The sequence below is a fragment of the Grammomys surdaster genome, unplaced genomic scaffold, assembly GCF_004785775.1.
Source record: "Grammomys surdaster isolate TR1022 unplaced genomic scaffold, NIH_TR_1.0 150, whole genome shotgun sequence".
Lineage (NCBI taxonomy): Eukaryota > Metazoa > Chordata > Mammalia > Rodentia > Muridae > Grammomys > Grammomys surdaster.
This window is the reverse complement of record NW_021604608.1, coordinates 9,269,128-9,295,229: the sequence shown is the minus strand read 5'-3', so window position 1 is coordinate 9,295,229 and position 26,102 is coordinate 9,269,128. Positions and strand designations below refer to the sequence as shown.

Sequence of the window (26,102 nt, the reverse complement as noted above, 5' to 3'; positions counted from 1 at the left end):
GAAGTCAGAAAGAAGTAACCAAAATACCCCAGTGACAGGTCGGGTATGACTTCTTGGCATTTTTCTAACTGCACAGGCAAGGAAGATGCCTACTTCCTTTTGGTCATCATCCTTGAAAATGCAAGCGCACAGAGGCTAAGATCAAGAGACTAAGCCTCAAGAAATTAGCAGATAAAACCCCAATAGACAAGACAGTGAGACCAGCATGAGCAGTCTAATTATACACCTGCACTTTCCAACTTAGTAAGAGCTGCTTTTCAATTACGATGGTTCAGTCTTCCTTAGTATCAATTACTGCTGAACTGGATCATTCTATTAATACACGGACACACTGGGAAACCTCCCATCCTTTAAAATACAAGTAACTTTTTAAAAACCATTTTTTATTCATGGTTTTATGTGTAAGTCTGAGGATGTGAGTGGGGATATTTACGGAGGCCAGAAGGATCCAAGATTCCTTGGAGCTGGAGTTACAGACTGTTGTGAGACACCCCCACTGCCTCGCAACCCCCACAAAATAGCCTTCATTAACCTATGTCTTCCCTCTGGTATCAGAGCCCCATTCTCTATTTCTCCTTCAGAAAGTTAACGATATTCATTTCACAGTCTTCACTTCCTGTTTGCACCACCCCATTTACCTTCATTTGGCCAGCATGCACTGTGGCTATGAAGTGTACTAATAGCCTCTGTATCAGTCCAACCATGAAGCCTGCTGCCTGTTCCTTCAACTACTCTCTAGAGTTCATGCCCATGCTTAAAGCATGTTCTTTCTGAGGTCTGCAGACCCTCACACTTTCTTGGTTTTCTTTCTCTTTGGACACTTCTCAGTATTCTTTCTAAAATCTTACTGCTTCTTGACCTTGTAGCCCTCAGTCTGCCACCTAACCCCATCATTTAAAAAGCTCAGTCAGCATTTTTTCTTTTCATTGACCACCCACAAGCTTATTCAGCTTATTTTTCCTGATCGTTAACAATCCTCCAAATTCTAACATTACAGAAACAGAAAAACTTTATTTTTATTCTTGTTCTGTACCAATATCCTGAATCCATTCCCACAGTAATACTGCCAACTGTTCTTTCAAATTAGAAAGTGATTGACCAGTCCACCATTTTGTCATTAGTCACCTCTGCTCAACTTTACTTCAGACCCTCAACAGAAGCTCCTTTTTCTTTTTTCATTTTTGTCTTTTTCTTTCTTTTTTTTTCATTTTGCTCTTGACTCCATAGCTATGCCACAACTATAACAATCTTTCAAAAAAAATGACAAAAATACTTTGTCCAAACTCCTAGACAGAGCTGGGAAGTTGACTCAGCATTAAAGCACTGCCTTGTAACCAAAAGAATCAGAGTTAAGATCTCAGAACCCATAGAATTGCCAGGTAAGCGTGGGCAGCTGCCTGTAATTTAATTGTCAGAAGGCTGAGACAGAATCCCCAGAGCAAGCCAGGTAGCATGACTAGAGATATTGACTAGCCTTAGGTTTGATTCAGAGATCATGCCTCAAAGAATAAGGTGAGAAACCAAGTGAGAAAGTTTCCCACCATCTTGAGCTTCCATGTTCGTGGGTACTACACACCCACCCACATATACATACACACACACACACACACACACACACAACTCAAAACTCCTAAATGGAGATATTATTAAAATATACTTAAAATGTATTTATAACAAATCCTAGACCTGTATTTGGTCCTAAAAAAAAGTCTAAAAGGGAATCTGGAGATGTGTATCTCGCATATGCCATCCTTTATTATATCCTAGCTACACAAGTCCCTTGAATATGTGAAACCATGCCAGTCTTGGGGACCTTAAAGTATACAACCACTAAGCCTCCCAGAATATACTTCACGGTATCTACCCTGGGCTCACTATCAGCAAACAGGTCTACAACCAAATATTACTCTTACTTTAGTTCGTCCTGAACTATATTATTTAAATAGCCAGTGTCTTCCCTAATCACTGCCTATCTTGTTACTCTGTCATAGTTTAATCACATAATCCAACTGTACTAGTAGTTATGAGATTGTGAATATATCTATTCACATGTGGAAATTCAAACATTCATTTTCTCCCTGAATTTGTTGATTCTATGAGAGTAGGATATCTACTGTACAGAATATTCTATCTCTAATGTCTGGAATAACGCATGTCTCACAGAAAGAACTAAATAAATTATTTATAACTGACTGAATGAAGTAATTATGACTTTTGTCCCTTCCAATCAAGGGAATTGTTGAAAATCAAGCTTCCTTAAGAAAAAGCACTCATTAGTTGAGGTCATTTTGAGTTTCCATGTGTAAAAAGAGGAAAAAGAAAAGGAGAAAAAGGAAGAAAGGAACAGGAGAAGGGGCAACTGGGAGGGGGAGAGGAGAGGCAGGCTTACTAAAATAAAGTGTTCAGATTGGGAGGGAGGGAGGGAGGGAGGGAGGGAGGGAGGGAGGGGGGGGAGGGGGGAGGGAGGGAGGGGTGAAATATAATATTCTGCAATTTCATGTCAATCAAATAAGCACAGTGAATATCAGTTATGCACAGTAATTAGCATTTAGTTTTGTGATAAAATAAGCCTCCAGCATTTAACATGGTGCAGTTTTATTAGATGCTAGAGAGATTAAATTTGGGGGCCAATTATAAAAATTATTCAAAGAATCTAGACCGCTTTCAAAGTTTCCAATTTCATTTCTAATAGAGAATGCAATCTAATATCATGGTCAGATTCATGCAACTAAGCATGCTCACTGAAAACAAACTAGAATAATTTAGACAACTACCAAAGCAGACGACGAGTCTTCAACTGTCTCACACTGCAAGTGTGATATGCTTACCTTTGCTAAGGCCAGAGACTCTGGATCAGTGGGAATGCAGTCAGTACAACACACAGAACCCTGTGATTAGTTAACTGTGGGAGAGCGAGAGCAGCACTAGTATCAAATGCTGCCACAAAATACTTGGTGTTGGTAAACATAGAAAGAAACTAAACAAACGCATAAGCCAATTTATATGATAAAGAATTTTTTGGGCCTCTCCTCTCTACCCTCCACTCCTCCTTTCCCTCCTACCTTCAATCCCTTCCAAAAAGTTAAAGTCATTGCTTAAGAATTGTTGTTCTAATTCTCCATGAGCAATGAATTCAAGATGGATTCAAAAATGGTGAGCAGGTCTAAAGTCACTATCATCCTCTGCGCTCCGATGGAAAACTGTATTCCCGTAGGTTCCTTGCCTATCTGAGCTTAAATTCATTTTTATCAAACTCGAATCTTATCAACTCATTAATACAATTATTCCTGAAAGAAATAGATGCTGCTGTTAAATATGAAGACATAGGAAGACAACCTCTCATACATGGCTATTCAAAAGGCACTAGATGCTGTAAAATTTCTTGTAATTGCCAAGCACTTCCCTTGTTTCTTTTAAGTACGATCATATCTACTTGTTCCCAAGTAAACTCTTTGCTTATTCACACTACCCACCTGCATTATCATTCTATTTCATATGGACTATCTCTTAAGCAGGCTGCTAAGCACTGTTCCTCCTTATCTCACTCTCTTTCATGGGTTTTTATTATGAGAGAGTACATATAACATAGTAAATTTTTTTTTCTTTTTGTTTTTTTTTTGGTTTTTCAAGACAGGGTTTCTGGCTGTCCTGGAACTCACTCTGTAGACCAGACTGGCCTTGAACTCAGAAATCCGCCTGTCTCTGCCTCCCAAGTGCTGGGATTAAAGGCGTGCGCCACCACTGCCAGGCCAGTAAATTCTATCTTTGCCTTTTTTTTACAAGTATGTCGTTAACTAGTGGAGTTAAGTCCATTTATATTTTTGTGCTTCTATCACATAATCTATTTCCAGAATACTTTCTATCCTGTGGAACTGCAATCAGTATGTATCATTTATACAGCAATTCCCCCTTGCACTTCTACCAATTCTTCTAGCATTGTGATTCTTGATTACTCTGTAAGTATCTCATATCTGCAAATTATATAATTATATAATATTTGTATTGTTAGTCAAATTTATTTAACTAGGCATTGGACTATCAAGAATCATCCATGTTGGGCTTATTGTCAAAACTGTCTTCTTTTTAAAATGTGAATAAACAATTTACTGAATCCTCCTTTGTGTGTTTGCATGCACAAACATATGTGTGTCCACTTACCCTATCAAGACTTAAATTAATTTCTTGAAGGTTAACGATTTGCTTCTTGACAAATTTAAGTTTTGGGGTTAGATTTTTTTATATCATATTTCTCTACATCTAACTATAATACTGACCACTTTTTTGTCTCTCTCTATGTCCCACTATAGGACAGTTGTGCCAAAGGCAAAAAGAATTTTTTACAAAGATTCATGCCATATAAAGAGAATAAAAGATCAATGATATCACTGAGCCAGAAAATCAAAATGAAGCAGAGTTAAGAACATATGCAAAATATACACCAGATCCTTAACAACAGCTACGTGTAAGTAAGCAAAACATAACTAGTCACAGGTCTTACATGATCCACATAAAACCCATGGTCAGGTATTTTCATGCTTATTTTTAAGACCAAAAGGGCAGCTATCTTTCACAAAGACTCTTACTTAACAAGGACTTTGCAATATGAATTCTATCCTGCAGATTTACACAGCCATCTACCCACTTCCTGAAGACATTCCCCTCTCTAAATATCAACGGCATTATTCTCTCCACCCTTCAGATTATAAGCCTTATCCTTTAAGGGCTAAGCCATCTTTCCAGCCCATCATCCCTTTCTGATTTGTCTTGTGTCCCTCTGTAGGCTACTACTCATTTCCTTATCAGATCTCGATCCCCAAGTATTCCTGTCGGTATTTCCCAAGGTGGTCTCTCATTCCCTTTCTTTCAATGAGCTTTCAATTCCTATGCCACACTCCGCACACACATACACAATGGTTCTCCCATGATGCCAGGTGCCTTACTACTTGGCTACATATCCAGCTGCATTTTACTTCTCATTTAAGATAGGGTCTTAGGAAAATGAACTTATTCTGTAGCCCAGACAGGCCTTGAATGTGTGATCCTCCAGCCATTTGTGTAGCTGTGATTGAAGACAAGTCAGCAGGCTTGCTCAGTCCCTGACTTTTAACTACTACACGTTGTTGTTAAGTGATAAGTCTATTATGTTGAGCACTTAAAAGCAATGAGAAAACATTTGTTTTATGCTCTTAAAAAACTTACTACATAAAATGAAAAGGAGTTGATGGTGGAAGAAAAACCTAAACTCCTTTCTATTCCTTTCGATGAAGGAACTTTTTATTTGGTCAGACTAATCTAGATTCTTAATGTCAAATGAAACTAATAGTCATAGTAAATATCTAATTGAAAAAGAACTTGGTAAAGTATCTAATGGTCCATTATTTTCAACATTGAAAAAGTCATGATGAAACAATGAGAAAAGAATGATTACTTAAATAAAACTTGACCTCTAAGATGGGAAATAAATGAAAAGGCTAGATAACCTGTGTGTGTGTGTGTGTGTGTGTGTGTGTGTGTGTGTGTGTGTCAGAGAGAAAGAGATTTACCTTATTTTATCTAGCATTTCTTCTAAATTATGTCTTTATAAATGCATTTCAGAATAATAGAAAGATAAAAATTTTTAGACATGAGCCAATGTGACTACACATAAACTAAAAAACTCAGCTAATATCTTTAAACTTTACATTTCCAATTTATATCATGTTTATTATAGTTGATTTAAAATGCTAGCAATCAGCTGAATGAGGGAAGAGTCAAGTAATGCTTTCTTTAGTAGACTACCTTTGGAGAGGAGAGCACTATTATTCTTAATTGTCTTATTTAAAAGTGGCAATATTTGTGCCATGTAAAATAGAACTTAATACAGTGAATTTCTGTCAATAGCACATATTCGAACATCAGAATGATATTCACAGTTCCTCTTACTTAGCCCCTTCCCAAGCCTAGAATTGATAAGGCAAAATTATTCTGCACGCATCCATATGTAACTGGTCACCAACTGCTGGGAAGTGGTAGAAAGGAAGCAAACAAAAATATGATGCTAGAAAGCTGTCATCTGTAGCTAACCCACCACCACCAATAGTTCAAGTGGGAAGTCCTCACTTTTACCTTCTGCAAAGGGTACTGACACTGTTTTCCAAGTCTGGGGCATCCTTCAAGTTTATGAACACAGAGAAATTGGGCTCACTCAAGCATTCAGGACTAGAGTAAGGACAAGTCACCAACAATCTTAAAATAGCATATCTTCACCACAGAAGTCTTTATGCAATACATTTTATACTGGGAGACCCATTAGATAAGAAAAATGGGCCTCAAAACAAATTTACTTTTATGTTTCATGAGGTTAAAAATGATCACTTGTCCAGAGTACAGAGAGAGATTAACAGGTAGTTGCTCTGTACCCTCTGAAAGGAGGAGTCTCCCTGACGACTAGAAGACTACAACTGGATCAAAGTTGTGTATATTCTACAAGTCAAAAAGGGAATTAGTCTGACAAGTCAGCATATGCTGCAACTCCAAATCTCCCAAACCCCAGTGCTACAAAGTAAAAGAAAGCACATCATGAGAAACAGGAAATAAAACGAAACCAAACAGGCCTGATGTTTGGTTCTGGGGTGAAGGAAACACAGGAAGTAAAGTGCTAACAAAGGATTGTGACCAAGACAGAATAAGCTGGGCATGGTGGCACATACCTGAATCCCAGGGCTTGAGCCTCAGGAAGGTGAACTGAAAATCCAGTGTCAACCTAAACTATATAACAACATCTTATCTAGATAAGCAAATATCAGAAACTGCTCATTGAGAATGCTCTGAATTCAGGACATTACGATAAAAAGTTATGACTATAAAAGGATAAAGGATACATTTAACATGAAGTATATATACCGTTTTCTGCTGTTTGTTTTTCTGTCTTTGTTTTCTTTTTAAGATAAACTCTCAGGTCACAATCCAAACCTGGAACTTGTTATCCTCTTACCCAGCCTTCTGATTTATGGATCACTGTATCCAGCATATACCAAGTGTTTACCTGGTGTGAAACTGATTAGGAAATAGATGTACTACTTTTCTTGTAAAATCCACACTGATCCCCCTGAATGATGGTTGACAGCAATATCTTTGCATCGCCTTCCTTTACAGAGAAGCAGCTATGAATGCTAATGCTTGAATATCTTTTGTTAGTTGTACACACAAATGATGGTGTCTGTTAATTCTGAAACTAGACTCCAGCTGGAGGAACAGGCCTTCCTTGTGTAAGGGGCTTTCCGGCACAATGAAACCCCAAGCTTATATTGATGGTTTTTACTGACAACAGCTTCTAAAACCAACAGCATTGCATACAGGATTAAAAATACTAAAACTTGATCTGGTGAGCAGTATTAGTTAAGCAGCTTATTAAGAACTGTCTTTCTTTAAATGTGCTGTATTAATTATTACTATTACTATCCTCAGAACTATTAATCCAGCAGAATACTTTCCAGTGAAGGGTGACAAGGTAAATGTTGTGGAATGCAATCCTCCTCGCCTTACTTAACCTCTGCTGGCACGCCTCTTCCTACCTATCTATCCCCCAGTTCCTTTTATACACTCTCGGCAGCTGGTTGTAGAACACCACTTAAGTAGCTGTTAGCAGATCTTTCTCCACTAACAGATCATGGGTAGGTCAAGAACAAAACGGCATTCTTCAACTTAGTCTCAGACAAGGCCACACTCCCAATAAGCTCTTACGAAAGACTCTTATTGCATGAACCAGTCCAATATGTTTAATCATAAGAAATAAGCAAGCAGGCAAACAAGCAAAAACATACAAGCAAACCCCTCTGAATATTCTCTAAGCACAAGGGCAAAGTTTCCAAGTCCTCCTGTAAAACATTTCTAGAATCCATGATATTCCATTTTCCACCCAAATTCACATTTTATCCAAACAAAGGTAATAATCTTCTTGCTAGTGTACGGTGAATAAATCTTCAAACTCTTTACAAAGTCCATTCTAAGCCATTCATAGAGGACTTAGTAATGTCTAATATTTAGCAGTGATGACAAATATGCTACCTGAACTGCCGTATCCTACATAAACTATAAATACTGCTGCTCATAACTATAGCGCCATCCTCCAAGAATACCTTTCTTTGCTACTGAGACCACACACAAACTAACAGCTTTCTTTAGGTGGTAACTTCCAGGCTCACTGGCTCAGGTGTAAGAGCAGAACCTTGTCACATCTACCTCTCAGAAACAGGAACAAGAACAGATAGCTACTGAGCATGTGTTTGGAGCTCAGTATTGCTCCAAGCACTTTTCCTCTGATTATCAACAACCTTCTAGATGTAGTTGACAGTATTCACCCTTACTTATCACAGAACTAAACCACAGAAACAAATAGTCAGTGATCTATCACATAACACTAAAAGGAATTACACGCCTGGCTTATAAACTGTGCTTATGCAAAGACTGTAACACTTAAATGAGCCAATTAAAAAGACTCATTTACTCATGTAAATGTGTTAAACTGTATATAACCAACTCTCTTTTTTTTCTTTTTTTATTGAATATTTTAGTTACATTTCAGATGTTATCCTCTTTCCCCATTCTCCCCACCCCCAGCCCAGAAACCCCCATCCCATCTCCCCTCCTCCTGCTTCTATGAGGCTGTGACCCCACCCAGCCACCCTCTCCCACCCTCGAATTCCCCCACACTGGGCCATCCAGCCTTCACAGGACCAAGGACCTCCTCCCCCACCTGTGCCCGACAAGGCCAACCTCCCCTACATATACAGCTGGAGCAATGGTTCCCTCCCTATGTGCTCCCAGGCTGCTGGTTTAGACCCTGGGAGCTCTGGTATAACCAACTTTCTTATTTCTAAAAACAATAAAATTCCTTCCATAATATTAATTCCCTTGAATACTTTTGTCCATATTATTAAACTCCTATAATACCATCATTTAGATAGTATATAGCCAAGAATTCTTATGTTGCTATTTAGCTTTTCATCTGTGTATATGAAAAAAATGCTGTTAAAACTCCTCAGAGAAAAAGTTTGACACTTCCTTGGATCCAGCTAGTGGCTTCCATGCTTACTGTAAATAGACAAAGTATTCTGTTGCTGGATACTACAAAAATGCTACTAGGTCTCCAAGTTTTATGTTTTGAGTAGCTCTGACAATAATGGCAAACAGGATGTTCTCAGTCCATCTATGTTTTCCAACTCAGTCTTTATGTAAAACCCAACAGTGCACACTCAAAACGGCCACTGACTTTGATCAATATTTAGAAATCCACCCACACTAACACACCCAAAAGACAAACCTTGGCATAAAAGGGATGTATGAGGAGTAACAAGTTACAGTGCGCCTTACTTTTAGGAATTCAAGCCCCATGGCCAGGAATTTTTTATTTTAATGCAATATTTACAAAACAAATGCTGTCATAAATGGAAAGAAAAGACCCACGATACTTTTTCTTATTTATACTAGAGAATAGCGATTATTAAATGCCCAAATCTCTCCAATCTCTGAATTAAGGGTTTTTTACATTGCTTTAAGTAAAACTTTTCTAAATTTTTACATATCTACTCAATTAATCTAAAAATCCTTAAGCATGGCTGAATGTTTTAGTTTCTACAGAAGTACTATAGAGATAGCACTTGCTAAGAACCCACCATTCTTATCCTCTTGTACAAAGCTCAAGTCTAAGTGGATAAAGGACCTCCACATAAAACCAGATACACTGAAACTAATAGAAGAGAAGGTGGGGAAGACCCTCGAATACTTGGGCACAGGGGAAAACTTCCTGAACAGAACACCAATGGCATATGCTCTAAGATCAAGAATTGACAAATGGGACTTCATAAAATTGCAAAGTTTCTGTAAGGCAAAGGACACTGTCAATAGGACAAAACGACAACCAAAAAATTGGGAAAAGATCTTTACCAATCCTACATCTGATAGAGGGCTAATATCCAATATATACAAAGAACTCAAGAAAGTAGACTCCAGACAACCAAATTACCCTATTAAAAAATGGGGTATAGAGCTTAACAAAGAATTTTCAACGGAAGAAACTCGAATGGCCAAGAAGCACCTAAAGAAATGTTCAGTGTCCTTAGTCATCAGGGAAATGCAAATCAAAACAACTCTGAGATTCCATCTCACACCAGTCAGAATGGCTAAGATTAAGAACTCAGGTGATAGTAGATGCTGGCGAGGGTGTGGAGAAAGAGGAACATTCCTCCATTGTTGGTGGGACTGCAAGATGGTGCAACCACTTTGGAAATCAGTCTGGCGGTTCCTCAGAAAATTGGACATAGCATTACCTGAGGATCCAGCTATACCACTCCTAGGCATATACCCAGAAGATGCTCGAACATATAATAAGGACATATGCTCAACTATGTTCATAGCACCCTTATTTATAATAGCCAGGAGCTGGAAAGAACCCAGATGTCCTTCAACTGAGGAATGGATTCAAAAAATGTATATTTACACAATGGAGTATTACTCAGCTATTAAAAACAATGAATTCGAGAGGTTCCTAGGTAAATGGATGGAACTAGAAATTATCATCCTGAGTGAAGTAAGCCAATCACAAAAGAACACACATGGTATTCACTCACTGATTATTGGATATTAGCCCAGAACCTTGAAATGCCCAAGATGCAACTCACAGGACACATGAAGCTCATAAAAAAGGAAGACCAAGTGGGGGTGATTCAGTTCTTCTTAGAAGGAGCAACAAAATACTCAAGGGAGCAAATATGGAGACAAAGTGAGGGACAGAAACTGAAGGAGGGGCCGTTTCAAGACCACTCCACCTGAGTATCCATCCCATGTGCAGTCACCAAAGGTAGATGCTGATGTGGAAGTCAGGAAGTGGATGCTGATAAGAGCCTGATATGGATGTCTCCTCAGAGGCCTTCAAGAGTCTGACATATTCAGAGGCAGATGCTCACAACTAGCCATTGAACTGATCATGAGGTTCTCCATGGAGGAGTTAGAGTGAGGACTGAAGGAGCTGAAAGGGTTTGTGGCACCATGAGGAGAGCAACAATACCAACCAACCACAGCTCCCAGGGTCCTAACCACCAGCCTGGGAGCACTTATGGAGGGATCCAGGGCTTCAGCTGAATATGTAAGAGTGGAGGGCCCTGCTGGGCACAGGTGGAAGATGAGATCCTTGACCTCATGAAGGCTGGACGCCCCAGGGGGTGGGAATTTTGAGGGTGGGGAAGTGGGAGTGGGGGGTAGGTGGGGGTTACATCCACGGAGAAGAAGGAGGAGGGGTAAGGGGATGGGGGGTTCCTGGGTGGGTGGGGGATGGGGTAAGGGGATAACATATGAAATGTAAATAAAATATCTAATAAAAAAAAACATTTCATTCACATTATACAACATCACATTCTATAAGCGAGCCACTACAAACAGGTGTTCTGCTGCGGGAACGTCCATGCATCAAATGTGTATCTGGAGAAGCTGCAGGGAATAGCAGGTATTGGATCCCCTACAACTGGACTATCAGATGGTCGTGAACTGCCATGTCGGCACTGGGAATCAAATCTGTATCCTCTGGAAGGGCAGCTAGCACACATAACCACCGAGCCATCTCTATAGCCCTGTGAGCAACTTGGAGGGCCATAGACTTTCAGAAGCACGCTTGTCTACTTCCAATTTCAGCAAGTATTAAAGTTTAATTCATGTTATAATTTATAATTTCCCCTTTAGTTTTAGCTTTTCTGTTTTTGGGATTTTTTTAATTCTTTGACAATTTCATATGTGTTCACAATGTATCTTGATCCTATCCACCCCCAACAACTCTTCTCACATAATCTACCTTCCTTTCTAAGATCTACTGGTCAATCTTCATGGACTATTCTAAAACCACCTTTTGTAAATAATCCTAGTCATGAGCTAATCTCTCTTTCCTGTGAGCCAGCTCCACACTCCAGCCTTCCCTGCACTGTGTACACATCATCTCATACATCATTATGTTCGTCTCACTTTCTCTCTTCTACTCAGTACTTTGCTGGGTATAGCCTGCGCCTATGTCTACCTCAACATTAATCTCCAGGACCCAGTGCTTTGCCTGTGTGGCACAAAATATAGAATAGCCCATGTAACATGAATTATCTTATATACAACTGGTAATTAGAGACTGTGTCAATATATTATAGTACTTTCAAACAACTTAACATTTAATACTATATAGCAGCAAAATATAGGAAATATATATACACCCCCAGCAACACATGAAACTGTGAGCCCTCCCCTTCTTCCTCTCAGCTCACTTGGCCACAGATGCCATGCACATGCCTCTCTCAGAGCTCATCTTCCAGCTTTGCTTTCCTCTTTCATTTAAGGCAACCTCAACCCAACCTCACACAGCAGTCAGGTTCACTAAGATGCATCCACTTACTACTTGTAGTATACATTCCTATAGCCAGGGTAGCATTTAGTGGTTAGTTATATCAAGTTTCTTTTTATGAGTCCAGCACTGCTACTGATCAGGTTACGAGGCTGCATAGATTTTCAGTCATGTATTCCACCTGCTTTTGTTTTCCATTAACTGCTGTCTTCCTCAGCGGAACCATGATGAAGATAGATAGGTTCCATGGGTCTCTGGCCCAGCCAGAAATGGCCAACATATTACAGCTCTTAGAAGGAAAGCCCTCATGGGGCAGGAAGCTGGGGTCCCAGGTCTTTCCCACTACCATGGCAGCATCAATGTCACCAGCAGGGGCATCAGTGGGCAGTGGCAAGGGCAGGAGCAGCAGGAACAAGAGCCTAGCCTGCCAGGCTGGTCCAAGGTCCAATGACAAATGCTTTGGGAGAGAGAACTCTTCCCCAAGGTGTTCCAGAGCAGGTAGAGTTAGGCAGGGTGTTGGCCCCGCTCCCACTGTTCTCAATTCTGAGATATAGGGTCTGAGCTTATAGCCTCACCGTTTCTTCTGTCTGGTAGAACATTCCACTTGCCCCACAAACGGTCATTTTAAGTTCATAATTTTGCAAAGCAAGAGTTTTTCAGAAATGTATACATTACGGCCTAAAGATTTGATGAAATCGATACAGAACATGGTGTTTTCAACAAGTGTTGTACTTTCAGACATCCATCACTCATTTTTTGAGTATGAGCTGAAAAGTACCAGTGATCTAGCCATTGGATACCTAAAAACTGACAGGCAGAAAAATGAATGTGCATGTGTATCTGCCACACACACATTTTTATTTTACATATTCAACCCATTAATGTTGAATTTAGTATTTTTACATTCATTCTAATACCTACTTTTAGTAGTTTTCAAAACTTTTCAAAAGACTGCTGGCTATCTAGCAGGAATCTTAAGAGAAAGAAGATACCAGAGACAAAGCAGAACTCTGCAGGCCCAGCGATGCTCTCATGGCCATTCCCAGCCTGACGTGGCTGGCCCTTTAATAACTGTGAGTTGAAAGACTCAACCCATCTGTGTAAACTTTTAATTGAGGTTTAATTGCCTGAATCGTCCACACAGCTTTTCCTTTCTCCTTCCCTCTGGGCACCTATACTAGCAGGAATTTGGCCACCATTTCTCTCAGGCCTTTAACCCTAAGTAAGAGAAGTGGGAGGCCAAGCTCTCAGGAAAGAAACTCAGGTTAGAAAAGTCGGCCAAGCAATTTGGACTTAACATCAAATCATTGCTCTGTTGCAATATAAAATAGATAAGGACAGGTGTGAAAGCTGAAGAGAAAAAGAAGGGGCTGTTTACCTTGGGAAAGCCTTACTCTATAAGGTAACAGCTAGAAATATTCTCATGGATTATAAAAGATCTGCTCAGAAAACAGTCACTAAATGAGAAGCAAGAAGACTTTGAGGACAGAGCCCTCTCATGTGAAGATTCACTAATAAACTAGACTCTTCTTTCTCAGCTCTACCGTGTAAGAAGCAGATGTAAAGAGCCATCCTATAATATCTTGGACGCAGTAAGTGGCGTGGGAACACAACATGAAGGATCATGAGTTGGAAAAACCAGGAGCAGAAAAGGAAGTAGGCTCCAATGGACTAGCCTTCAGTAAAGACTTTAAAGAGCCAGCCAAAAGGACCTGCACACTATGAAACAGGAAGAGGCCATTCTAATTTGGATGGAAGTGAAGGAGATAGGCCAAAAGATAAAAGAGGTGACCATCACTGAAGCATGGCTTAAAGTGCTTTGTGAAGATTTCTGTTTGCTTTTTTTTTTCTTTTTCTTTTTCTGTGAGCCACTTTAGGGTGCTGAACACTTTAGAATTATATTGTAACTAAACTACTAGGTAAAGAACAGATGACACAGGACACAATTGTGATGGGGAACAACACTCCTTTGGCACACTTCATTCTAGGAGTTTACTCAGAAACACTGTAGATCTCTACAGAAAGGCTATGGAAGGTTGTCCTTTTGTAAAACCAAGTCTACAACAATCGACATAAGTAAAATAAATAAGAAATGACAGAGGCATTTTTAATAGAGGCATTTGAATTAATTAGTTCAAAACAAATAAGAAAAGATAGAGGCATCTTTTGAAACCTCTTTTTTTCCCCTTAAAAAGACTTTTCTCCAAGAAAAAAAATTCCAAATGTGACAATTGGCCATGCAGAATCTGTGCTGGCAGTCTCCATCTGAGTGAGACACCCCTTCCTCTAGAGGGTCCTCAGGCAGTTAGTTCTTCACAGTTACATGCCCACCTTTGTATGTTGCCACTTCCAGGTGTTACTACTGATAATCTAGTAAACTAGTAATTTATTTATTTATATTTTTATAAAAGTCTGTTCAGTTCCTTAGTTTTGTTATTCAAAGTTTTAGGAAAAAATATATCCCATAACAACTGTTTGCAATTTGTAAAACAGAAATACTAGACAAAGGATAGTTTGGTTAACTGATACTGAAAAGTGAAATAAAATGAATGAACTTTGGAAACTGCTTAAATTCTAGTAAGTCCCTAGCATCAGTGTCTGAGCTGAGGCTTTGGGTCATAAGTTTTTTTGTGCTGTACAAAATTATTGTCCACAAAATAAATAGATAATTTAGAAACAGAAAAGAAATAAAACAAAAATTACTAAATTTTATCCTGCAAATTCAGGAGTCTTTCAACTATAGTGTCAATTTTTGTGGTTTCAGCTAACAGTCCATTTCAGTGAGAAAAACATTGATAGAAAATTCCAGAAATATAAAAAACTCATTGAGTGTTATATGAGTGTCCTAAGTAGTTTAATAAAATCTTGTGCTTTTCTGGCAAGAACATGAATTGTCTAGAGTATCCAAACAGTATATGATATCTGCCCTAATGAAAGTTAAAAAGTAACACATCACAGAACTTTTATTTAAAATTCATTGTTATAATTACTCTACTTTGTCATTTATCATTCTTATCAATCTCTTACTATGCCTAACTTATGAATTATACTTTGTTGAAGACATGTACACATAGGAAAAAACAGCATGCATAGGGTGTTTCAACTGGATGTCTTCAACTGGACAAGGTACACTTGGTATACAAGGAAGACTACAGCATTAGCAGGGTTCACAAAGGACTTCAGGAAAAGCTTAAAATTCCTGGGCTCCTGAAGACTTTAGACATTCACAACTGAAAATTTCAGTTCCCTTTTTTTACTTGATAAAACATTTATAAGGATAGCATTCAAAAGCTCACATAATAAGCTCAAACAGACATTCCTATTCAGTCTAGTATAAGATAGCAAACTTTCTAAAAATAGCCTGTAACTTAATGCATCTAAGAAAGTTAGAATTTTTCTTTATTTATATTTGTTGATTTTTTTGGGGGGGGGGCGGTTAAGATAGGGTTTCTCTGTGTAATAGCCCTGGCTGTCCTGGACTCAAACTGTAGACCAGGCTGGCCTTGAAATAACAGAGATGCACCTGTCCCTGCCTCCCAAGTGCTGGGAATGCACCACCACACCCAGCCTCTATGAAAGTTTTTGTCAAAATGTAAATATCTTCACAGAAACATGATCTTCCAGCACTTCTCTATAATTATATGCTATCAGTAGGGCTGCCAGTGCCAAGCAGGGCAGAAGCAGACGAGTCAAGGCTCCAGAGCACTGCACAGCTTTACCTTCTGATGTTTTCCACTGTTTCCACAAGTCCTCAACAGTTATGTGCTTATCTTCTCTGTGCAGGTGACTATGCTTATTCGTAGCATCTTTATATTTCATATCTTCTCTGATAAACTACAAAAGAGAAAACATTAAGTTAAACATAAGTAAAATCCTTTAGTCCTGATAAACTAAGAACAAGAGAGTTTTGTGGTGACTTTTTTCCCAGACGCTAATACACTGTTGGTATTTTAAGCCATTTTCTCATGCATTCTAAACACATTTTACAAAATGTCTTCTAAACATGAAAACAGAGGCAGTGAAAGTCTTTATTTAAAGTTCATCACTCAGTAGATATTAGTCTATATTTATGTATACTGTGTGTGAATACACATACACCAAGATACAGAAAGCTAGAGTCTGAAGTTGACCATCCTGTGAGGGAAAGCATTAGTTCTGTTTTATAAATGGGAAGCCAAGGTGAGGGAGGTTAAGTACCATGCCCATGATTAAGAGAATGGACAAGTGTTGAGACACCAACCAAAGTCAACAGCTACAGTCAAGCATGTAGTTCAGCTACTGTCTCAATATTACATTTTGACACACAATCACTGATGAGATATTTCCAACCAAGACTAACACCATCTCAATCACTTTTACCATAGTTCTGTATTTTTCTACTGTCTCAATTATTACTCAAAGGAAAGCTGGCTACAAAAGTGATAACTGGCATATTTTATAAACCTATGCATACCCTTATTAATCATACCTTAAAATATTTAGAGAGAAAGCAGCAAAATTAATCTCTGCTAAAACTTAAACAGATTTGATTATTTCTTTTCCACTGTTGAACAAATAAAAAGAAAATTATATTTTATATAGCCTATAAATCATTTACCTCCTCAAACTTTCTCCAAATAAAACTACTCTAAATATATGGAGAAAAATTAGAATACTTAAAATCGTTGTGCTTTCTAACTCAACATTTCTTTTTTTTCCTTGTTTTGTTATTTTACTCTGTCTTGACTATTCCTTGGTTACAAAAGTAGATCATAGACTGTTTCAGAAATCCAAAATGCAGAAAGTCACAGTCCCCAGAGTCTTCAATTCTAGAAACAAACTTTTTATTTTTATATATTAACAATAAGCAGCATCTCAGATATGACAACATTTTGGTTTGACTAGAATAATTCTACATTAAACTACTTAACAGCTATAGTAATATTAAGCAAATCATTTACTTTTCTAACCTTCGATACTTCTTTTTGTAAAGGTATAGTTAAAAGGGCTTGTGTGGCTATTCCCATTCACCCTTCCTACACTTCCAAGCTGCTATCTTTAGAATCTAGTAGAATACTTGGGGGGATGTGGGATCACTATACCTGAGATGCTTAGAAACTGCTCCTCTTGGAAGAGATCCAAGAGCTGAAAAGAAAATCAAGACTGAAAAGCATGATGATAGACTGAGCAGAGAGGAAGCCAGTTTTGGAAACAGTCCAGTCAGCTGGAACAAATAGCAACTGTTCCATTTATGGGATACACATCAAAAAGAATGTCCCAGGAAATTCTCTTCACTGTGTGTATGAGCACGAATAACTGAAAAGGACAGTTCTGTGGCTTTAGAAATGAGCTAGTTTCCATGTAGATGAGATGTGATACTTAGTATCTGAGAAATTACAGAACGAGTTGATGGATATATATAAAGTGTGTGCTTAACAAATCAGGAGGGGTGTGGGTAACAGAACACTGGTGACATGCAGGCAAAGGGGACAACAATGGAGAGGAAGGCCTAAGTGCAAACAGGCAAAGGCAGGAAGGCAGAGGAGAGGATGAAGAGGAGAACAACACTAGGAAGCTTTGAGAGAGTCATGTGGAAGCCTACTGTTTTATAAACTTCATATGCGTGCTTTCCATGTAGGGAGCGTTCCATGTAGGGAGCTCCCCTACACAGGATAAAATGTTCCTCAAAAATATCATAGGTTACCAAATAATAACCCTAGTACCAAGTGTAACAACTCCCCTAGAGTTGTTTGGGGTATCCCAGAAACTACCCGAACGATAAAATAACCATTTTTAAGAAAGCTAGGTAAAATCCAAATAGATGAAATTATACTTTTCTTAGAACTATCTAAAAATAGTTTTGCTTTAAATAAACATGATCACAAGATAATAAAACTTGCAACAACAAACTCAAAGGCACATCTGGCTCCATTAAACTCCCTTCTCTATCCTATAAAATACACAAATGTGCCTGGCTCAGAATTCTCTAAACTACTAATTTGATTAAAAAAAAAAAAAAAAAAAACAGGCCAACTAGAAAATTTTTGAGAATTCATAAATAACTAAAAACACATAAGCAAAAGATAACTATCTTTTAAATTACTAAAATCCATGAGTTGAGAAATCTGAAAGCAAAATTTGAAATTCAACTAAGTAAATAACCTCCTTGATAGAGATGTCCGATCACATAGAAACCATCTCCAAGAAATCCTAAGCTAACAGACTACTCAGGACTGCTCTATGAATAAGTACTTATTGAATATGCTTTTCAAAGAGTCACACAGATGACTATACTAAGCTATTCTAGTAGTATTTTAAAAATAAAATACATTAGTTTACTGATCTTTGCAGATAGTCATGTCATAAACTCATTTTGGTTTTTGCACCTGTAATATATACCAGGCATTTGTACTGTTGCTTTTGTGACTCTGCTGTAATAAAAACTAATACACACCACTAAAACTATTTTTGGATGTTCTATTTCGTTCCAGCCCTTTCTCCTAAGAACTACTATGTTAATAAAGACCAATGCATATATCCCATCACCCCTACCCCACTCTATCACCCACTTACACAACTACCTGACCAGAGACAGATAGCTCACCTAAAAGAAAACAAACTGCAAATATGCAAGAATGATATAATTTTTTCCTCACACACACACAAAAAAAACTACAATTAAAATCATGAAAGTTCATGCTCCTTGTCCATGATTCTGGATCTTCAGGGAGACAAATACTCTGGATTTAAAAGTACCATAACAGGAGCAGTCGCCATGGACCAGGTGCTAAGTGGAACAGCTGAAGCCGAAAAACATCCAGAGAACAAATGAGGACAGCAGCAGAGGAAACACAGAGAGTGAGAGAGAAGGTGGAAACACAGGCGCACGAGAGCTCAGCGACTTCCTAGACTGACTGCACAGGTTTTATTCTATTTTCCAGTATGTAAATCTGGACCCTCATAAAGCCTCAATACTCAAGAGTCACGACTTAGCACCACAGTTAAGCACTCAAGACTCTGAAATCTGACATACATTCAAAGTCTGAGTACCACTAACTGTCAGACATTTGCAGGTTATTTACCTTCTCTTCAATCTCCTACTTCCTGGTATTTCGGAGTTCCATTTCAGATATTCTAAAACAAAACATGTGAGACTAAAATGTGAAAAAAACTAGAGTCTCTTCCCTGACAATGAAAGCAGAGAGACTTTCCCAAAGCACACATGTCATCAAAATAATACAATGTCCAAGGTCTGGTGAGTGAGTCACTGTAGCAGACCAGTTCCTTAAAAACAACTTGAAAGTAGCATGAAAATAGCTTCATATAGCATCTCAGAAAGAACATGCAACAGAAAAACAGCCACTGCCATGCCTACTGTGTTTTATTTTTATTAATTTGTTATTAATATTTATTAATATGTAAATAGAATTTATTAATTGCATTTTCATGGATGTGGAATTTCAGGACAGTGCAGGAAGAAGTTTCTCCTTCCATCATTCGAGTTCCAGAATGGAACTCAAGTCATGAAGCTCAGTGGCAAGTGCCTTTACCTGCTAAGCCTCCTCATCAGCCACATTCTTGCTTTTAAAGATGACACACAAACACGAGCCACCAAGCCTGATGATCTGAGTGAGTCCAATCCCCAGAGAGCACAAGGTAGAAAGAGATTCAACTCCTAAGTTGTCCTATGAGCTCCACAGGTGTGTTGTGGCACACGTCTTCAGTTCCTAAGCTCAGATATTTAAACTCAATGCTGACAAAAACTGGAAAATCACTTGGGCAGTTTATACTTTAACACAAGCACAACTTTATTTCACCCAGTTAGTCATAAACTAACTCCCTGGTGCTATGGCATCAATTCATGACACTTATTCCCTGAGCTACCAAAAATCAAAACCCACCTGACAAGCCACAGCCTACCTGTAATAAATGCACCAGAATGACTTCTTCAAAGTCCATTCTCAGAAGAGCTCAGCCCAACAGGCTTCATAATCACTGTCAACTCTAGTAAAGGTAGGTTAGACCCTAATCATTGTTTATAATACTGATCCATAAGCCAGTCAATAGAGATAAGACAGAAGATTCAATCGATAATTTACAAAAAAAAAAAAAAAACCCTTGAGAAACACAATGTTTGTTTGTTTGTTTGTTTGTTTGAATGGTGTTCAAGACAGGGTATCTCTGTATAGTCCTGACTGTCCTGGAATTTTCTCTGTAGGCCCCAAACTCAAAGCCTGATTCTTCCTCCTGAGTGTTCTGACTAAAGGCATGCACCACCAGTGAGAAATCTGACATTGAAATCATCAGGATGGTATGATCTACATCAATGATTCCTCCTCAATATTATAATTACAATCCAAAATATCTAACAAAGCTGACTATTATTTCTTTATTCTGCCCATTAATTTAAAAAGTGGTACTATATAATGGCATTAGAAAAACATGAAATTAGTAGTCCAAATATATAGACGGAAGACTAATTAAAACTGTTATTTCAAAAAGACAAAAACAAAAACCTTCCCTATGAAGATAAAGCAACAGAGAAAGAGGCAGAAAAATGTTAACACAGATATCCCATGATAGTGACTTAAGTCAGAAGTTTCTACTTGATGAGTTTATCAATATTAAGTGCGTTTCTTACATATTTTAATACAGTAGGTTTCTCAGCTGAAGAGTATCTGCAGCACGTTACCACATGTAATGGTAACAAGAAACTGTTACCATTCAAGTTGGTCCCCCTTTCTCAAGTTGTGCTTCCTATAGTTTCTTTAGTTATACATAACATTTAAACTGTGTACTGGGCTGGGTACTGTAATGAAAGCTCACAGTCATGTTCCTCTTCTCTCCAGGATGTGAATATTCCAAGGTGTATAAGTATCCACACTGTATGTAGTGCTTGCCCAGAAGACATTTCAGTAATCAAATCTAACCTGGTATCACCATGGCACTTGCTTGTGTTAAGTAAGTCTAATTTTACTTGACAATAGCCCAAAAAGAAGACTAACAATAACAATAAGTCAGATATGCTAAAGGAAGTCACAAAGTATGTGTCCCATAGTGAAAAAGTAGGAAAATTCTAACCTTGAGGGGGGAAAACTTGTATGACAGTAATGAAATCTATGAGTTATTAATTCCTTACCCTGCCCATCTACAAATTAATATTATAATAGTTCTGCATGTTCAGGAAAATATATTATATATAGGATTCAATATTATCTGCTGTTTCAGACATCCATTGCGAAGTCTTGGAACATGTCCTCTACAGTAGAGGGGATGGGGTGCTGCTATATTAAGGTTACCATAAATAGATATCATGACAACTAGAAATATACCAAAGTCTTTGGCGTTAGGAGTTCATCAAATCAACCATCAGGCTTTGGCTCCAGATTTCCAAATTTTTTAACTACCGAGTTACTAACTTGACTTTTTGCCATCCTAGAATGTATGTAAACCAATATCTTTGGAATAATGTGAGTCAATATCATATCCAATTAGCATAGCATCAATAATATGTCAAATTATCCAGAAGTAACTTATGACTATTTAAGGAGAGGTTACATATTTAAATCTCCATGTTCTACTTGTTAAAATTGGTAAGCCAGAATGTTCATTTCCAGTATAGATGAAGTTATAGAGTCTAGATTTAGCACCCTCCTACACAGAGCAACTAAAATACCAGACAACTATATGAATACCAATATTTTAAGACAATGAACACAAAACAGCAAAGGATAGTGATCCTAGAGAGACCAGAATCAATAATTTGGGAGCTCAGAGAATAAGTATTGTCCTAAATTTACAGAAATGATTTCTGTATAGAACATGTTACAAGAAAAAAGAAGCTAGAAGCATCAAGCCATTGCTCTCAACGAAAGAAATGCAGTGGGAGTCTGGAGAGACCAAGGGTACAGGAGACTACAGGGCTGTGTGTAAGATTAAGTCTGGAACCTAGAAAGCATTCTGTGTGCCTTGAACTGACTTCCACATGCATACATGTGATGAATAAACTAAAGAAAGGAAAGAAATCCATCTAGGAATGCTGGAGAAATCAACCCTGATGCTCATACAAAGAGGGCACTGTGCCTATTTCAATCAGAGTGGAAAACCTAACACAGAACTCACCAGTGAGATCATGACTGGCTTTGCTTCATTACCAGAAAATATTAACCCTGAAATGAATTCCACTCTGACCTATCTAAAATGTACTAAGTATGAGTCTCTTATCATCTATCAACTCAATTTTCACCAAGTAACTTTGCCCAATTCTAAAAGAAAGCTTGAGAACATTTATAAATCACAAAATATGCTGTACCCAAGATGACAATGTTTAAAATGTGTGGCACTCGGTTAGTATGGTTATTGCCATGCTAAGATACAGGAAAACAAAAGCTAAAATTCAAAAATCAATCATTCAAGATCAACCAAAAAATGAAATAGCTGAGAATTAGGGCTTTAAAATATAATAACAATAAGTCTGATAGGGGCTGGAGAAGTGGCTCAGAGATTACATACAGATAGGGCTCCTTCCAGGGGGGCTGAGTACCTGTAACTTCAGCTCTACAGAATCTGATGTTCTCCTTTGGCCTCTACAAAGACACCTCCATTTATGTACACATCCCCCTCTCCTGACATGCACATAATCTAAAATAGATATTTTCAAGCCACAGTCTGCATATTCAACAGGCTCAGACACAAGGTAAGCATGCTAGAGGCATATATAATTAAAAGTTTTTAAAAGTTTAAAACAAAACTCCGCCGGGCAGTGGTGGTGCACGCCTTTAATCCCAGCACTTGGGAGGCAGAGGCAGGCAGATTTCTGAGTTCGAGGCCAGCCTGGTCTACAGAGTGAGTTCCAGGACAGCCAGGGCTACACAGAGAAACCCTGTCTCGAAAAACCAAAAAATAAAAAAATAAAAATAAAAATTCCAAGCCAATATTTTAGACACAAAATATTGGATGAAAAATACTGAGATTCATAGCTGGGTATAGTAAACAAAGTGATAGCAAATTTCATACAAGGTTGTATAGAGTATCTTAAATGAACAAGAATCAGGAACCACAGAAGTCAACAACTTAAAACCAGATACAAACAGAAAGTCTTAAAAGAAATCAGAGATCACACAGGCATACTTCTCGGAGAAAAGAAATAAAGAGGACAACAGGTGTTTCCACAGACACAGTGTAATGCAGAAAGCACGCGTGCATCATGTATAACATATGAAAAAAAAGCTGTGAATTTACAACTCTTACTCAGAGAAAATACTATCACAGAAACTAAACACTAATAAAATTTGACAACAGGAGTCCTGGACTACACAAAAAAATGTTTTGTTTTTAACCCAATTGTAGACAGAGGAAGAGGAGCATATCAATCTTCATAATGGATTAAAGACAAGGGACAAGTTAACTACATAGGGAAATCTGGGTAATTTATCCTAAGTCACTGATATTTTAACAAAGCAGTTGAGAAAAAGATGTGATTATCCATTTTGTACAAAACTGCAAATTCATACACTTGTGGCAATACAGCTAGTAGGATCTTTTTACAAAGCAACTTTAGTAACAATAATCAAAGGTTAACCATCGTCCCCTTTTACTAACATCTTAAACCTTTTAGAACTTATCATAGAGTAATACTCACACTACGTAACATGCTCAAGAACTTCCACTATAACACCACATTTTCCACTGCAGTCTCCTGGGACTTAGTGAGAGCCTACTCATGACCTCTTGCTCACCTACATTAATACATGTAGAAGAGAGTGATCCTTGTGCCCTAAAGTGACACTGATTGTGCCTGGCCTCCCAATACAGAAGGTTAAATTCCTAGCACATCAAGTTGGAGAGGCTAGGGGGATGGCTCAGTATATAAAATGCTTGTAGTGTAAGCATAAGGACTTAAGTTGGGATGTCCAGCATTCACCTAAAGTCAAGCAGTCCAACAGGCATTTGTAATCCAGCACGGGATAAAAGGATGGGGATGTGGGGGTGAGGGAGACACAGCCAGCATACTCATTGGTTAGGCTGTCCAGCTGAGGCTGAGCTCTACACTCAGGGAAAGCCTCTTTCCTTCCATCACCCAGATCTGAGTTCTTGGGAGACCCAAGCCTCTTTCTTAGCCAGCTCCAAGAATGAGGAGTATACCAGTGATAAGGTAGTGAAACTGTAAAGCTGCCAGCTACTGCCTCGGCAGCAGATAAACTTGGACCCCAATCCGTGGCTATGAGAACTCAACAACAGGTACCTAAAGAAGCCAACGTTGATGGTGATCCTAAGGCTATCATAGTTTTTGTACCAGTTGCTCAACTGAAATCTATCCCGAAAATCCAAGCCTAAATATTTGTGAACTGGAGAAAAAGTTCAATGAGAAGCATGTGTGCAACATTGCTCAGAGAATTCTAAGTCAACTCAAAAAAAAAAAAAAAAAAAGTGAAACTAAGCAAAAGGATCCCAGAGGTCACCCAACTGCTGTGCAGGAAGGCATCCTTGAGGACTTGGTGCTCTCAGGTGCTACAGTGGGCAAAGGGATCTGAGTAAAAGTGGACGGCAGCTGCCTCCTAAAGGTTAGAGCTCACAGAGGAGCCCGGGGCGGAGGACAAGGACATAATAACTCAGACAGCTGGAGTACAAGGTTGGAACATCTTCTGGTGGGTGTAAGAAGCTCATGGACAAGGGTGTGACTTTTGAATTCCCAGTATTTCAATTATAAGCACAAATGATTAAATACGTATCTCTCACGCAGAGGAAGATTCATGATAGCAACCTGTGTGTCTACATGTGCAAGTTCAAGCATGCCCACCTACATCCCATACACTTAATATACCACACTACATATGAAAACTAATTTTAGATATTTTGAAGCCAGGGAAAAATCTCTAAGAGGTGACAAGAGAAAAAAAAAACAACATGCTGTAGTTAAAGTGAAGGCATTTTAGGCATGGTGCTGGGAAGTGAAGGCTGAGAACTAGCTCCTGCAGAGCAAACATCATGAAAGGGCCTCTACTGAGTAACAAAGGCAAAAACCTAACACAACAGAAATAACGCACACTCCCTCCTGGAGGGACTCTCATAATCAAAGGAGGAAGAAAGGAGGCAAAGGTGGAAGACAAGGGCAAAGAGCAAACGGAAAATTTGACTCAACAAAGTCTTTATTTTGTGTGTTTACAAACTAATGTCAGATTTAAGACAGATAGCAAGGTTTCCGGAGGAAGGTGGAACTACAGCAATTGGAAAGAAATGTTCTAAAGAGCTGTCCTGGGGTAGGAAGAGAGGAAACGATGAACACAAACAGAATTCACAACACAGAGGGAAGACAGTGCACACAAATGAAGTCTGTGATCTTAATGGCGATATGGCCTCTGGTGATGAGGCAACCCTAACATCTCTGGTCAGGTTCAACTCACTGACAGGCTTTAAACACATCAAAAAGTATGGGAAATGAGATCTGAATGCAGGGTTAGAGAAAAATTACTACCCAAATAGACATAAAGATTACATAACTAAAAACTGTATCACTGTTGTCTTCTACAAAAGAATAATGTGAGGGTCAAATGTTCTATATCTTGAATTCACAGGGCAGATACACAGGTCTGCACATTTTCCAATACCAGCCTATATACCTAAAATCTATGTTGTGTATCAATACAAAGGTGCATTTGTTTTTCAAAATTCAGAAACTATTAACTAAAATCTCTGTGCTAAGTTGTATGTAAAATGTAAGGGATACTGGGGGACTTGGAGGGAGGTAGTGATCTAAGATTAAAATACTGTA

General features: G+C 38.4%; 1 protein-coding gene across 1 annotated transcript in view; it reads right to left on the bottom strand.

The window, feature by feature from the left end:
- Nucleotides 1-26,102, bottom strand: part of Stim2 (stromal interaction molecule 2) — a 128,742-nt gene that overhangs the window by 32,134 nt on the left and 70,506 nt on the right. The window contains exon 3 of the mRNA XM_028765239.1: nucleotides 16,072-16,186. Coding sequence (XP_028621072.1) covers nucleotides 16,072-16,186 — 115 coding nt within the window. The remainder of the gene's footprint in view (nucleotides 1-16,071; nucleotides 16,187-26,102) is intronic.